This window comes from Plecotus auritus, assembly GCF_963455305.1.
Source record: "Plecotus auritus genome assembly, chromosome: 14".
In the NCBI taxonomy this organism is placed as follows: Eukaryota; Metazoa; Chordata; class Mammalia; order Chiroptera; family Vespertilionidae; genus Plecotus; species Plecotus auritus.
The window spans coordinates 6,868,542-6,885,012 of record NC_137780.1 but is presented as its reverse complement, the minus strand read 5'-3'; the positions used below and the strand labels follow the sequence as shown (position 1 = coordinate 6,885,012).

Below are 16,471 nucleotides of genomic sequence, written 5' to 3'. Positions count from 1 at the left end.
TAGTAGATAGGAAATGTTAGTTATATTTAGAGAATCCAAGAAATAGTGGTAAAAATCTCAAATCCACTTACTTTAAAAAGCATTTAATGCTTACTTTAAACACATTAAAATATACTTCTCTCAAAAAATGGTTTGAAGAAATTATCATTTATATATGGAATTAAAAGTATCATATAACTGCCCTTCAAGATTTTCTATTAGGGAGTATTTAGAAGAAAGCCATAACCTACCAGCTGGTAAGAATGACTTCTAGAGAAAATAAACAAAAACAAACCCTCTCATATAAATTAGGCATACATTTAAATACATCTTTTATAAGATACATTGCTTATGCTTGGTAATAATCTAATCTTAAAACTATAGCTAAAGAACAATAGGAAAAATTTCCAACTATGAGATAAGCTCCTATAACGCTAGAAAAATTACACTTACCAAATTTTACACAAAGTCACACTGACTAAATGAGCGTTTCAGAAACAGATTAGTTTCTAAGATGCTCTAAAAAGTGTTGCTGTACATGCAACCGTAAGTTTACTTTTATATACCCAATTAAAAAATACTGTGAAGCCCATCAGGTGACAAAAAACAAAAACAGAAGGCTAAATAAAACAAAACAATCTAAAAAGCAAAATATATTTGAAGTTAATTCTGGATATCCTCACCATTTTATCCTTTTAAAAAAATTTCAACTCTTTATGAAGCGAAGAGTTCATACATTTCCATTTATCAGTATACTGGTAAAAGTTTCGTATCACATAGTGTTTTTGATTCAAATTTGAGAATATTTTGTTACAGACTTTTTAAATTTAAATGCCACATGAAGCTGGCCAGCATTTGCATGTCATTTCTTCATTAAATTTTCTTAACAATTGGGAATTTGGGGGAAAATTTTTTTAATTCAGGGCAAATTTTTTATTTATTTATTGGGTATCCATCAGTAGGTCCTATGCACACCCCCTCTCCCATTCCAATGTGTGTAGGGACAGTGTCCCAAGTGCTATTTTCCCCTTATTTTCCCACCAAGATCCTGCTAGAACATGTTACTCTCTTTCTAGGGGCAGAGGAAGAGGAGGAGAGAAGAGGAAGGCAAGAGAAGCCAGGATAAACACGATGTCCGTATACAGGGATGCTCTAAAAGCAGTGCGAGAACCGTTCTCTCCGAGCCATTTTATCCAGATTAAGACAAAGAATCTCCTGAAACTGGTCTCACACTTGGGGGTGCACATGGCAAAGAACCTGCTGCTGACTCAGCACAGAAAGAGATGTGGTTGAGAGAGAAAACACTTCTTCTACTTAAATCAAGTATTTGATGCACATGATAAGGATGGCGAGTAAAACTGTATTTTACTTCCCCAAATTTAAGGCACAAAAATGCAAATAGTTTCAAGAAAATAAGTATCTTTCCAAAATGATGTTAAATAATTTACTAAAAATGTTTTAAAAAGAAGGCAGAACTCCAGTTTGCTGACATGTGGGGTCAGGGCTTTACCCCTGGTTTGTAAAAGCCCACGTGCTTCTTAAATGAAGAAGGAAAGAAACCGAAGAAGAGAAAGTGCACTCTCCTTTCTGTTTGCCCAAGTCCTGGTTTTTTAGATTATTTCTGGTGTCTGATAACCCTGCAGCATCTTAGGGTCCAGCAGTGTCTCTTTCTTTTGCTATCTAATATAAACTTGAAATTGGTAAGTGAATAGGACAGCTTGGAAGGTAAATCTGGCTGTTGCCGACCCAATATTTGTATTGGTTTATCCTTTCCTCCCATATAATTACAGTGAACTCAATGTGGGGGGAAAAAAAAGAACTCAAAAGTTACGATACACAGGAAGTCTGTTTATCAAGAACAGCCTCTTAGCCAACTTAGTAGTGGTTCTGACTAACTCTGGAACAAGGTTTTAACCAAGTTCTATCAATTAAATGACTCAGAGGAAAGGGGAAATGAATTATATTTAAACCACGGCTCTCAAAACTCCTCCCTATTTGACTTTAAAATAAATTACTTCATTTTTGCACATTAATATTTGAACAGTTTTGTTAAGCTTATTTCTAATATATTGAAAAATAAAGAATCAAACTTATTTTTAGACATACAGGAGTTTTTTTATGTTATTGACCTCAAATACCCACCCAATTCCTCAGACATGGCTAAGCATATTTGAACCCAAACTAAAAATATGTTGATTCATGAGCTCAGCTTCTAGAAAATCCAGAGCAAATTCTGCTATTTCTAGTATTGACTGGAAACCATTTAAAAATATGGGGGGTAGGGAAAGGGAGGTGCAACGGGGAAAGTGGACAGTGGATTAGGTCAATAAAAACATTCAGGTTTAAAAAGTAAAATACAATTTTATTCTAGATTAAGTCATCAAGTGTGTCTGGCTATACAGTTAAACTAGTTATGTTAAAAAACCCCCACCAAATAGTTGTCCTCTAAGGCATTACTACAAACTCATGCTTACATTAGATTATCTTCTGGAGAAGGAGAGGGAGAGGAGTCAACCTAAACATACTTAGAAAGGTGAAAAAAAATGCTCAACTGCATTTTTAAAAGCAATTGATTCATCAATGCTTAAAGTAAGATAAAAACTGGAACCCCTTTCTTTGTATAAATACCTAAACAGTTTGATGGCGTGAGGCTCAGCCAGAGATTTAATCTTCATCTTTTATTAGATCCTAGAATGTTCTACAGACTGAACAGGCTGTAAAAAGAAAGGATTCCTCCTTATTATCTACAACTACCTTTATTCAGTTAACATGTTGCTTCTAATGAAGGTTTCTAATGAGATACAGTAATAATCTAAATCCAATACAGAAGTCTCAAATTACTATAAAAACATAAGAAAAAGAGGAAGTGAGCCTATTCAAATTTTTACTACTAAATTACAGATATAATTTGGGCGAAGCTTAAAAAAGGAAAACAGTCCTCCAAGAAATCACATCCTTATTTTATTTTAAAACAGTCCACGGGCAAGTTTGTTACTGTCACCATAGAAGCAGTGCTAGCCTGTCTGATGGGAAAAGAACCCCAATTCTTATTTTGGCTTTAAATGCCTTGATTTTATTTTAGGGTCATCTTCCATTCCATCAGAGCTAACAATTTATGAAAAGCTGGCCAGTTAAAATATGCTTAGGTGTTTTTCTTTTTAAAACTTCAAACACACTAATTGGGGAAAATTTAGTCATTGGAACATTTGTAATCCTTTTGAATATAGATGTTTATTTATTTTAACTTCTGTGTTTTCATTTTGAAAACTGACCATGGAATTGATTATTCCATGAGTTAATTATCAACCATCTGATTCAATAATTGCAAGTTAAAATTTTTAGTATTTTAAATAAGAGAAAAAAAGATAATACGAAGATAATCAATATAAATGAACCAGTATTTGTTCATATTTGTTTGCACCTTTAATTCACCTGAAGGCCATTCTCTAGGATTTATAATTGTATAAAATCACATTAAGAATTTGAAAACTTTTGTAATTAAGATTTGTTTTTAAAACCCAAAAAACAAAAACAGGAGACTCTGTTAGGTTTATAGACAAAGGCAGAAAGATCAATGTTTGACCCAACTTAAAAAAAAAAAAAAAAAAAGTAACACTCATTTACTAATATTTAACAAACAGCTGGTTTCCTTACTTCACTTCCTATTCACCCTTGTCCCTCCCCCACCAGACAGGAAACTGCTTCTGACAACAAATCAATCAGCTAGAAGTAAAAAAGCCAGCAGGAAGAGGCCAAGCAGCTGATTCTTCATGGTTTCCAATCACAAGCACTTAGAAAAAATTGTATTCCCTCCCTCTCTCTCAGCACTATCTACTGAAGAATTAAAGCCTGTCAGTATAAAAGATTCATTAAGATTTATGAAAGAGGCTAACAAGTAAACTACTATATTGATCTTGTTGGGGAAATAAGGCCAGTAAGCAGAACCCAATGGTCAAATACACATACAAACCCTCCACCAGAGTCATACATATTATACAAACTTTGACACTGTCAATTCACACAACTGGAATGCAAGAATGGAAAATGGTGAGCACACCAATACAGTTGGTTTCAATGGACTATAATTATAATTGCCAAAGATGAAAAAATATTAGTGTCAGCTACTTAAGGCCTATAGACATACATACACCCAAATACATTCTTTACCAGCACATTCAGTATTTTAAATAATATAAAAGTATAATTTAGCATGGATTCTAGAAGTATAGAACTCCTATGAAACAGCACTAAAAGCATGATCTTTCAATATAATTTTGTATTGAGCTTAATTTGTAAATTAGGTTCAAAAGCACGCTTATTAAACATGATTTTAAAAATACAGAGCTCAAACTTCAACACATCATAAACACTCAGTTTACAAATTTAGTTATATGCAATTTAATTCTTTTTAGGCCTTATCTTTTATAAGAGGCAGAAGCCTAGAGTTATCAATAACCTATTAAAATAAGCATAAATGTGAAACTAAGAACAAAAGTGTATTTACCACAATTATTCCCAACAACGTTTGAGAGATTTCAAGTGCGCCTCTTACCACAATAGCATGAGGAGAATGCACTAAAGGCTTTAGTTCATTCAGGTCATTTTCTGCCTGCAAAAATTGGTATAAGAGAAAAAGAGAAATGTCACAATACGCACGTCAAATATGTAATTTTAGCAGCAGTCACACAGCTCTAAAGGCCCTACTTTACCTTATCCCAGTCTCCTTCCATGACATGATTTCGGAATTTGGTAGCAGAAGGATGTTCTAAACGACATCCTGACTCTTGCATGAGGAGATCAACAGTCTGGCTGCAGGAGAGATACAGTGTAAAAACGACCTGACCAAGTTCAGGGTTTACTCTTCCAAACAAACGAATGTCCATGAAAACAGTTGCAGAAGTTTTTAAACTAACCTCATGAAGAAAAAAGAAATAAAGAGCTTTCATGTGCTTGGCTAAACCAACTTGACTTTTAAACTGCCACCTTCATTTATATCTAGTTAAGTTAAAAACCTTCCCGAAACTAGAATCAAAGTAAGTTCTTCCTACTTCTGCCATCTAAGGCCTCAGAAGTTTAAGTGAAGTATGAAATTCCTAAAGACAGGTTGTAACCAATTGGTTAAATAAGTGGAAAACACACACACCGGGATCTACCTACCAACCCTGTTGCATTTCCTAAGATAAAACACGTTAGCTCCATACAAGGTGATAGCCATGACTTGCCATTAGGGGCGAGTCTGACATCCAGATACCACGTTTGCATAGAAATTCTAGTAGGTCAGTCTTTAAAATGGAAATAAATCCAGCATCAAAAATCATCCCCTTTCTCTCTATACTAAAAATAGCAAATTTACTATGGTGTAGGTTCCAAACAGTCACGAGTTATTTCCTCCTGCTGCTGTCAGCTTGCTTCTGGTCTCAGTAAGACGTTGGCATTTACAAAACCTCTTTTCATACTAATTCCTTTTCCTTCCCGCAAAAAAAGTGCAATCTTCCTACATGTCTCTTTGGAAGCATAAAAGACTCATCAGAAGTGGCTTAGATATTTTGACACCTAAGAATCTTCCTTTATCAGTCTTACATGTTTATGTTTCAGTGTTTTTTTATTCAGCCCCATTTCTTTTTCAGCTAAACAGTGCAATCAACCATCTGCCCGAGAATCAAAATCCTTGTGTCACCTTAAAAAAAGCGCTCTTTCCCCTCCCCCAGAAGGAACCTGGGACCCCATCACGACAACATGGGCTGGCATGGGAGCTTCTTTTAATGGGCGCTGTGGAGCTAGGAAATGCAGTGCCTCTGCCTCTGCCTCTCCATGGGGCTCCTCAGCACTCCCCCACCCTACCTTCCCCCCTTAGTTTTTCTTTGTGTGTACACAAAACGGTGGTTTGGGGCCAAGGTCGCTGTCCCCCGTCACCCTACTGCAGGTACAGAAGGCCACCTCAATTGTACTGGGAAATAAATGATTCACCAGATCAGATGTCCCTTTTTCAGAGGCAATCATCTCTCGGTATTAAATTGGGATTTCAGTCGAGTTAGGGGCAGGCCTCTGGGACACAGACACACGGCAGGGCCTCTACATGACATCCGCCCCGTCTCTCCCGTCAGATTTATTCAACCTCCTTCCCAAAGATCCCAGCCCCTCAGTTCCCATAAACACTTGTAGGCGATTGTCTCTCCTGATTGGTCGTTTGCCTGGGTTGTCTGTCATGGCTGGGGGGTGGGGGGAGGCGTCCCACAAAGATGCCTCTGAGATAGACGAAAAACAAATCCTCCAAGGTTCATTCTTTCCACCAGCTCTCCCCACCCTTCCCCCGCCGCACAGACACACTCCGCAGGCCCTCACTGACAATCGGGCTCGGAAGGGGTGCGAGGAGGGGGAGAGCTCTTGGTTTCTACGACCCCTTCCCCAATCCCCCACCGGCCCGTCCCATCGGATGGATGTTTCCCTCATTTCCCCTTCGGGCAGCTCCCCCTCTCGGGCCGGCCAGCCCGAGCCGCGTCCTCCAGTGTCCCGGGCCCCGCGTGCCCGGCAGTCATTCTCCCTCTGAGCTCCCTGCAGCCCCCTCCCCGCCGCTGCCTCCGTCCCCCGGTCTGTCCGCACGGGCTGCCTGCAAAGGAGACTTACTTGAGCCCTAAGCCATTCAAGTGCTGTCCTATTAGCCTAATGACGTCCTCATCCGACTGGGACAGCCGCTTCTTCTTCTTGAGGCTGCTGCCCAGGTCTGGGGTGGCCAAGGCCGAGGCGGCGGCGGTGGTGGCGGCGGAGGCAGCCGCGACGGTGGCGGAGGCGGCGGCGGCCCCGCCGGGGACCCCGTTATTGACATTCAGGCTGTTGCTATTGTTGCTGGCGGCGGAGGGGGCGGCAGGCAGGAGCCCATTGGCGTGGGCCAGGTCCCCCGCGGACGACGACGACGAGGGGGACGACTCCCCGTTCTGGGCCGACAGGCAGGCGAGTTCCTGGGTCTGTCCCTGGCCCCCGCCGCCCCCGCCGCCGCCTCCTCCTCCTCCTGCCCCGTTGGCCTGCATGATGCTGCCGCTGACCAGGCTGTGGCCGCTACTCCGGTGGGGGGCGGCGGCGGAAGGGGCGGCCGGGGGGAGTCCCACCACTACCACCACGGAGGAGGAGGAGGACGACGAGGACGAGGACGAGGACGGCGGGGAGAGGCCTGCTCGGCTCGCCGAGGCCCCGGGCTCTCCTGCCCCCTCCGCCGCCGAGGCTCGGGGTTTCTTCCGCGGGGGCGGGGAGGCTCCGCCGGTGTCCGAGTCGGAGGAGGAGGAAGCGGAGGCCAGAGTTTCCTCGCCGAGAGAGGCCGTGGTGGGAAGCCGGGGGGGCGAGGCGGGGGCGGGGAGGCGGGGGCGGGCGGGGGTCGGGGTGCGGGGCCGGGCGGGGGTCAGGGGGGGAGGAGGGGCGAGGGGCGAGGAGGAGGGGGAGAAGGAGGATCCGGGCCCTTTCCCCCCCCCCTCCCGGAGGCAGCTCGGGGTGCGCGGCCCGGGGGTCGCGGCGGGGCGGCGGCGGGGGCGCCGCTGGGCTGGGCCCGGGCGGCGGCGGCGGCGGCGGCGGGCGGCAGCGAGGCAGCTGCCGCCTCTGTGCTCGGCTCCGCTGCGCTCCGCTCCCCGGTGTGTTGATTCTTCCCCCAGCTGCTGCCTAATGGAGTCCAGGCGCTGGCGTCACAGGAAATGCCTATACTGCCCTCCTCACTCACTTCCGGTGGCAGGTATGGAACCTATAGGGGGCCTGTCACCCGGCACGTGCGCCCGGCGGCGGGGCCGTGAGGGGCGGGGTGCCCGAGGGCGGCGGGGCGCGACCCCGACCCTGACCCCGACCCCGGCCCCGGCCCGGCCCGGCCCCGCGGGGCGGCCTCGGGGCGGAGGGAGCTGGTCCCGCCCTCAGGCCGGAGGCGCCCCAGGGCCGCGTCCGCGCGCGTGGGTGCGTGTGGACCCCGTGCGACCTGGAGGCGTCAGGCTCGGGGAGCGGGCTGCGGAGGGGGTCGCGCCGGTGGCGAGGTGTTGCAGCCACGTCCAGGCGCCGGGTGAGGGCAGGCCCCGTCCGCGCACGTCACGGTGACCGGGACCCACCACTGGGACCCCCAGCTCCTCTTTAGGGCGGAAAACCTCGGCTTTCCACGCCGGCCGCCCCGCGCGCGCCCGGGCCCGCGGCCTTCTCGGGAGGGTTGACATGAGCAGCTGAGAATCTGGGCTCCACCCGGAAGCGGAAATAACCTAGGAGAGCGCAACACCTGACAGGGACCGGGCGTCCCTCAGACCGCGGTGTGCGGGCGGCGGGGTAGGGGGGCGGGGGTCCCCTCTTTCTCAGCACTCGCCCCGAACCCCCTCCTCACCGCCCGCCCAGCGTAGGCAGCGGCCACAGAACAGCAATAGCCTCCCATTGCTTCCCATGGCGAATTTTTAGGTGGAAATGGGTGTCACAGCCATCTGTTCATGTGGACGTGACCCTGGGCTGAATCCTGACCACCGGTGAATGCTCTGCGTGACCCCAGACAGTCATTTAACATGGATGTGGTTGCTAGTCTGAGACACCTGCTAGGGACAGACATTTTCTCAGACACCGGAGAAGAATCTTCCCCGGAAGTAGCTTCCCTGTTGAAACACCACCTGACTCGACGCACGCGTGTTCTATCCCTGAATCTTCCGATTCATTAAGACCTCAGCGTAACTTTGAGGCCCTGGGAAGACAGCCCTTTCGAAATTTGGAAAAATGAATTTCGAAATTTGGAAAAATGAATTTTAAAGAAATGATGTTGATGAGACATTAGTTAAGAATCTGAGCTCTGTGGGTTCTCAGGCCGGAAGGAGGCAGAGGAAGCCCAGTGCGGGGTGGGACGGAGACTTAGCTCTGTTGTCATCTCTCTCTCTTTTTTTAAAAAATATATATTTTATTGATTTTTCACGCAGAGGGAGGGAGAGGAAGAGAGAGAAACATCGATCAGCTGCCTCCTGCACACCCCCTACTGGGGACGTGCCCCCAACCAAGGTCCATGCCCTTGACCGGAATCGAACCTGGGACCCTTGTGTCCGCAGGCCGACGCTCTATCCACTGAGCCACACCGGTTAGGGCTGTCCTCATCTCTTAACTCTGCTTCCAGGGGCCGTGTCCGTGACTCGCCCTGGAAGTGTCTGTTCACCCGAGACAGACCTGAGTTCTTGCTAAGGTTCATAGGACACTGTCACTGGGTCCCCGCAGAGCCTGAATTACCAGATAGTTAACGCCTACAAAGGTCCCTGTTTGTCTATTAACTTTAAACAACCTTCTATTGATTTCGTTGTTATGGTCTGTACAAAATTTAATTTTGGCCAAAGGGGGAAAAAAAAAATGGTTTGTAATGATTTATTGGGCCCGTGGCAGCATTGGGGACACGCTTCGGAACAGGAGGTCTACAGCTTTCATCAAGGAAACGCTCATGTGGGAGCTCCCGATAAGGCTCCCCCGGCACTGAGAAAAGTAAGGGGATGAAAGGGAGGAAAAAGGGTGACGTTACTATCTAAACGCAATATGGATAGCCCAGCTTTTCTGTTTTTTTACGTGACCAAGACGGATCTTATTAGGATTCTGAGTTAACGGCATGCGCGTGCACTCTGATCACACCCTCCCATTTTCTCCCCAACCTTCTGATTGCAGTCCGTCTTTCAAGACTGAGCTCACTTGGGACCTCCTCCGGGGAGCCTTTGCTGACCTCCAGCCTCCCAGCCCTCATCGTGAGTATCCCCCACGCAGGCCTCCAGTGGCGAAGGCTGCTTTGTCCTGTCGTTTCTTAACGTGCTAAGACGCCTTCTTCCAAGTCATCAAAGAGGAGCCTTTCTAGACCTCCGTCCCCCTGATTGACCCTCCCCTCTTCGCCCTTCGGGAAAAGACTGAGATGGGTTTAGGAAAAAAGGTTGAAGCTGTCTTTCAGGAAAAGGAAATGGAATGTATATGGAGGTATTTGATTCCTTTAGCTTCAGGTCTGTACTGGTTGAACAGGTCTTGATGTGAGCAGTCCTGTGCTAGGTTCCAAACAGGAGGTGACTTCTTGTCCTAGAGATGGTCAAACACTTGTCGGTATATCCCCCCTCTGTCAGGGATGTCCAGTCAGTTACAGAGCAGATAGTTGACCTGATTGACCTCTAAGGATTTCCAACTATAATATGTCTGTGAACAATGCACCCATGAGACTCCCAACTAGTGTATACATTCTTTGAAGCCGGGTCTGTGTATGGTTCACCTAAGCCAGTGGTCGGCAAACTCATTAGTCCACAGAGCCAAATATCAACAGTACAACGATTGAAATTTCTTTTGAGAGCCAAATGTTTTAAACTTAAACTTCTTCTAATGCCACTTCTTCAAAATAGACTCGCCCAGGCTGTGGTATTTTGTGGAAGAGCCATACTCAAGGGGCCAAAGAGCCGCATGTGGCTCGCGAGCTGCCGTTTGCCGACCACTGACCTCAGCCAGTGTTATTCAGACCCATATTTTAGTCATAAAATCAATGTATTCACCCATAATTACAATTTTAAAAAATGAAATGAACTCAACTGTTGTGGCTCAGTGGTTGAGCATTGACCTATGAACCAGGAGGTCATGGTTTGATTCCCCGTCAGGGCACATGCCCCAGTTGTGGGCTCCATCCCCAGTAAGGGGCATGCGAAAGGCTGATCAATGATTCTCTCTCATTGATGTTTCTCTCTCTCTCTCCCCCACCCCCTTCCTGTCTGAAATCAATAAAAAATACATTTTAAGTACTAGCCGGTTTGGCTCAGTGGATAGAGCCTCGGCCTGGGAACTAAAGGGTTGCGGGCTCAATCCCCCCCAGTAGGGGTCATGCAGGAGGCAGCCAATCAATGATTCTCTCTCATCATTGATGTTTCTATCTCTCTATCTTTTTCCCTTCCTCTCTGAAATCAATTTAAAAAAATCCTATAATAAAGAGCTAATATGCTAATTAGACTGAACAGCAGAACTACCCCGATGACCTTCCGGATGAAGCCGGGGCTGCGAGGGCCGAGGCAGCAGCCAGTGCTGTGAGGGCCTACCCTTGCACGAATTTCGTGCATTGGGCCTCTAGTGTGTGTGTGTGTGTGTGTGTGTGTGTGTGTGTGTGTGTATATATATATAACAAAATGTATTTTTAAAAATGAAATGAAAAAGTATGAAGGCGTAGAAAATAACCAAGTAAACCACCCATAGGAAGGGTAATTTTGGTTTTGTGAAAGTTTGGTGTCTATGGCACATACATGTCTGTGCCTTTACAAAGTTAAATCCATTTCTTCTGTAAGCCATTCTAAAAAAAAAAATGTGAAAAGCACTCATCAAGGACAGTCCTAACTGAGAACAACTCAAGAAATAGGTGTTCGATATCTAAATGACAAATCACTAGTTCTGTCCAGGGCAGTGCCTTAACCAAAAATGGAGAGCTACTAGATTTTAAACAGGTGAGATAGAGCGGGGTGTTCATAATACAACATGAAACCAGATTTTCACAGACATCTTTGTAAAACTAGTGGAGACTGTTATCCTTCTGTCCAGGTTTAAGTTTGGTATCTCAACCTGGTACTTAGCAACATGAATATTTTTCAGTTTATTCAAGTCCTATTAGGAAGAGGTAGTTTTCAGGATTTCAGGGATCCCTGGAGAGGGATCTATTTACATTGACTTCTCTGGCTTCATTCTGAGCTTTTCTTGGTTTGGGGTTCTAAAATCGGTGTGTCCGACGTGAATGGTCCTGGAGAATGCATGGAAGCGCACAGTTCTTAGAGTCAGGACACTGAGACAGCTGACTGGCCGCGGGCAAGTCATTTAACGTTGCTGTGCCACCGTCGTTTTGTCTTTGAAGTGGGGACAGTGGGTGACACTGACCTACTTGCTCCGTAGAATTGATGTGAGTCAACTGAGATAAATGTTTGGACAAATACTATGTTGACAGGTTTCCAAATATAATTTAAGTCCTTCACCATTCCACAAAGAATGTGAAGCCACTAAGTATACCAAAGCTAGGAGATGGTTTTACTATTATTAACTAGAGGCCTGGTGCATGAAATTCATGCAAGGGGGTTCAGCCCTCGCAGCCCCAGCTGACTTGGCCAGCCCTTGGAGCCCTGGCCGGCCTTCACAGCCCTGGCCGGCCCTCACAGCCCTGGCTTCATCCAGAAGGTCGTCCGGATGGTCGTTTTGCTGTTCCGTCTAATTAGCATATTAGCTCTTTATTATATAGGATATTTCTGAGCTGTGAACTTTGTAGTCACGTTTCCACCCCAACTCTGCCACTCAGCTGTGTCCCGTGCACCTCTAGGCAAACATCCTGAGTCCTGGTCTTCCACGAGCAGGGAGTTCCCAATAGCCGTGCAGTAGAGTGAAGGTCACAGTCATCTGGCCGTTTCACCTGCTGTTGGTTCCATGCACAGCTCCCCAGTGCTTGCTTATGGCTCCCCTTCTACAAGCATTCCATTCATACCAGGAGCATTCTGTTCACTCCTGGCGGGGTGCGGGGGGGAGCCCGCCAGGTGGATCTAAGTGCAAAGGCAGAATTGCTGCGCTGCTGCACGGAAGCGAACAGGTAGAAAGACTCACCTCCTCTAAGCGGAAAGCGGTCCTTTTCTCCGTGGCCCCTTCAAGCTGCCCCTGAGACCCGGGTGGTGGGAACCACCGTTGTCTCAGGAAGTTTCCCAAAGGAACCGAAATAAACCAAGGAGACGGGATCGTTCTTCCCTCACCACGCAGCTGGGATGGACTGCCTGGCGTAGTTTGTAGTTACTGCGCTGACTTTCCTAGTAAGTCACCCTACAAAAACAAACCCAAAACACATGTGAACACGAAGCTGTGTGTGCAGAGATGCTCCTCCCTGCCTCACTGTGTGTAAGAGCATACAGAACGTGGTGATCACGTGCGCTGATGTGGATATAGTATCAAGACGTGTTATTAAGTTAAATCGTATGTATCCGAACACGTGCATGTCATTCGTTTTGGTAAATAAATGAATATATATGCAAACGTATTTTTTCCTGGGAAGATAACGAGCATAAACAGTGGTCTACCTTTGGCTAGAAGGACTCGAGTGGTGAGTCTTTGTGTTTGCCTTTTCTAACTATGTATAAGCATTATTTATTTATTTATTTGGTGACAGCATGTTATTTGAATTTTACTTTCTGGTGGTTTTTTTTTTGGTATTAATGTTATGTCTTTAAAGCACTCATGTTTTTTAAAGTACACTCTAAAACCATCAAAACAGTCATGAGAATTTATTCATAATAGAAAACATGCCAGATAAAGCAGTGATGTGCATATTTAACAGCATTAAATGAATATGTATTTTTTAAATCTCCTTTCCATTATCTGCACCTCCTGCGTTCTCAGATGGCTAACTCTGCACAAACACCCCCATCTCTCATTTGGTTAAATCCATCTGGGGAATAAAGGGCAAAAGACAGGCCTATTTATTAACTTTGAAAAGTAGATAAATAATTAATAGCCCCTGGAGTCCCTGCATAGCAGGCCCTTTGGACAGTCTTCCTCACTCTCAGTCTCATATGCTGTTCGTCCTCCTGACAGTGTGATAACCATAAATGAAGGTAAAACACAGTCATGGTTATTAACAACAAATTCTAATTATTACGAGAAAGTACGTTTTCTGCATATTTATGCACAGCCCAGGTAGAAGGAATGGCCAAATGTCCAGACTTTTAAAAATTAAAACTTTGAAAGACTGTAGTAGGTAATTATTCATAAGGTTTTTTTAAAAAATGGCTGAAAGGATCTCTGGACTTCTCCAGTTAATTATTTTTATTTTAAAATTGTGCTCTTTACTAAATAATGCTAAATGTATAAGCAAATGTGAAACATAGTAGCCAACATTTATGTATCAAGTTGGTTGACTGAGCCCAAGAATGCTAGTGATTAACTCCAAAAGAGCAAGACAGTATCTTAGCTGCTTTTCTGTGGCCTGTGGAGCTGTGCTTGGCTAACCCAGACGGACAGAGGCTTGCTGTCGCCTTTAATACTGATGAGGTTTGTATCACACACGTGAGCAGCCTTTCGGTATGCATCTCTGACACAGGAGGATGTCCAGTTTCCTGCGAGGCCTTTGACACTTAGCTCAGAATATGTTTGTCTTTATCTCTAAATTATTGACAAATATTATGGAAATAGACGTGTATAAACTTCAGCCACAGAGTTTCAATCATCCCGTTCTCATTTTGTTTCCAAGTGTCCACTCTTTCTATTCTTTTTTAAAAAAAACTATTTTATTGACTTTTTACAGAGAGGAAGGGAGAGGGATAGAGAGTTAGAAACATCGATGAGAGAGAAACATCGATCAGCTGCCTCCTGCACACCCCCCACTGGGGATGTGCCCACAACCAAGGTACATGCCCTTGACTGGAATCGAACCTGGGACCCTTCAGTCCACAGGCCGACGCTCTATCCACTGAGCCAAACCGGTTAGGGCCTCTTTCTGTTCTTACCCTTTCTTTCTGGTGATGGCACATGCCCATGGCAGGTCTCTGCTACTAATGAAATCATACTGCCCTGGCCGGGGTGGCTCAGATTTTTGGAGTGTCGTCCAGTGCACCAAAAGGTGGCGGGTTTGGTTCCTGGTCGGGGCACATACCCAGGTTGCGGGTTCGATCCCCCACACTTGTGGGAGGCAACCGTCGATATTTCTCTCTCTCCCTTCCTCTCTATCTAAAAAAATAAAGTAATACTATGAGCTAACACTAACCAGGCATTGTTTTAAGCACTTTACACATATTATGTTATTTTACCTTCTCATCAACCTAACGAGGTACGTACTTTCATGGCCCCCGTTTACAGGTGATAAACCGAAGCACAGAAAACGTGGGCCCCATAGCTGCTGTGTGGGAGAGCCGTGCGCTCACCCCTGCACTGCACTGATTTTCCGAAATGGCTGGTATTGGCCTGAAAAGTACCCATTGTTGAAATCCCTAGGGGCCAAAAGAAGAAAGGGAAGCAAGTCCTGTAAATCACTTTTTGAACTTTGCTCTTTCTGTGTATAGGAGACCTTGGTCCCTCCCCTTGGAAGCCCTTGTGGTTAGCAGCAGATAAGTGAGCCCACAAGGGACAGGAGAAGGTTTCTGTTCCTCTAGAAGCCACCGTGGGGAATGCCCGAAGGCTCCTTACCAAAGACGCGGTTCATTTCTCCAGAAGTCCTTGCTGAAATGCAGCAGGATCCCTAACAGGGGTCGTGCACGAAGCGAGGTGTCGTCTACAGGTTACATCTTGAAACGGTGAATCGGAATGAGAGACTTTTCTTTCCCTGTGAACTGGGGAAGCTCCAGACCTGGAAGGCTTGCTGGGTGACACATGAAGTCAGGAGGCCCTCCCCAGGTTGTTTTGGCAACCCCTGGTATCTGTCTAATGGGGGATTCTAAACTGTAAGCCTCCAGTCGCATAGGGCCCTGCAATAGAAAGAGGCAGGCTTGAGTCATGTAGGAATTCCAGAAGCAGCTCCAGCCAGGTCCACTGGCAAAGGGAGCTACAGACCGTGGAGACGACGCTAGAGAGAATAAGCTTAACGTCCACGGGTAAGGCAAGGAGGGTCAGTTCAGCGAGGCCACAGGAGCTTCTGTTAAGAGTCTGTTCCTTTGCCGAAACCGGTTTGGCTCAGTGGATAGAGCGTCGGCCTGCAGACTGAAGGGTCCCGGGTTCGATTCCGGTCAAGGGCATGTACCTTGGTTGCGGGCACATCCCCAGTGGGAGGTGTGCAGGAGGCAGCTGATCGATGTTTCTCTCTCATCAATGTTTCTAGCTCTCTATCCCTCTCCCTTCCTCTCTGTAAAAAAATCAATAAAATATATTAAAAAAAAAAAAAAGAGTCTGTTCCTTTAAGGAGGGCAACGAAGCTGCTTAGATACCTCACATTGGCATATGCCCCAAAGTATGCGGGTAAAGGACGGCTCTGCCATAGCCACGTCCCTGGGGAATGGTTCTTGAGCTGCTCTGAGAGGAGGCCACTTTGTCTCCTGTGCTGGTCCGTGTGCAGGTGTGCTGTGGGCGCCCCGCTGCTTCCGGTACTCGGCTTGATAATGCAGGAATGGCCAAGGTGACTTCCTAAGGTCCCTGTAGCCTCCATCACTACATGATAGTACCTGGTTAGGTTGGGAAGGGTAGGCGAGAGGAGTCCTGCACAGCCAAAGCACATGAAACCTCGGCTTTGCTTTAGTTTCTAAAAGGTTTTATTGCCCTGCTGGCACGGCTCAGTGACTGAGCGTCGACCTATGAACCAGGTGATCACAGTTTTATTATGCAAGATTTTATTTTATTTTATTTTATTTTATTTTATTTTATTTTATTTTAAATATATTTTGTTGGTATTTCACAGAGAGGAAGGGAGAGGGATAGAGAGCTAGAAACATCGATGAGAGAGAAACATTGAACAGCTGCCTCCTGCACACCTCCCAGTGGGGATGTGCCCGCAACCAAGGACATGCCCTTGACCGGAATCGAACCCAGGACCCTTCAGTCCGCAGGCCGACGCTCTATCCAC

At 45.9% G+C, this 16,471-nt stretch overlaps 1 protein-coding gene across 1 annotated transcript in view; it reads left to right on the top strand.

Annotated features, from left to right (window-relative positions):
• The first annotated feature begins 6,609 nt into the window (after nt 1–6,609).
• Nucleotides 6,610–16,471, top strand: part of CNIH3 (cornichon family AMPA receptor auxiliary protein 3) — a 137,872-nt gene continuing 128,010 nt past the window's right edge. Inside the window, exons 1-2 of the mRNA XM_080650988.1 lie at nt 6,610–7,693; nt 9,616–9,692. Coding sequence (XP_080507114.1) covers nt 6,643–7,693; nt 9,616–9,692 — 1,128 coding nt within the window. The 5' untranslated portion in view covers nt 6,610–6,642. The remainder of the gene's footprint in view (nt 7,694–9,615; nt 9,693–16,471) is intronic.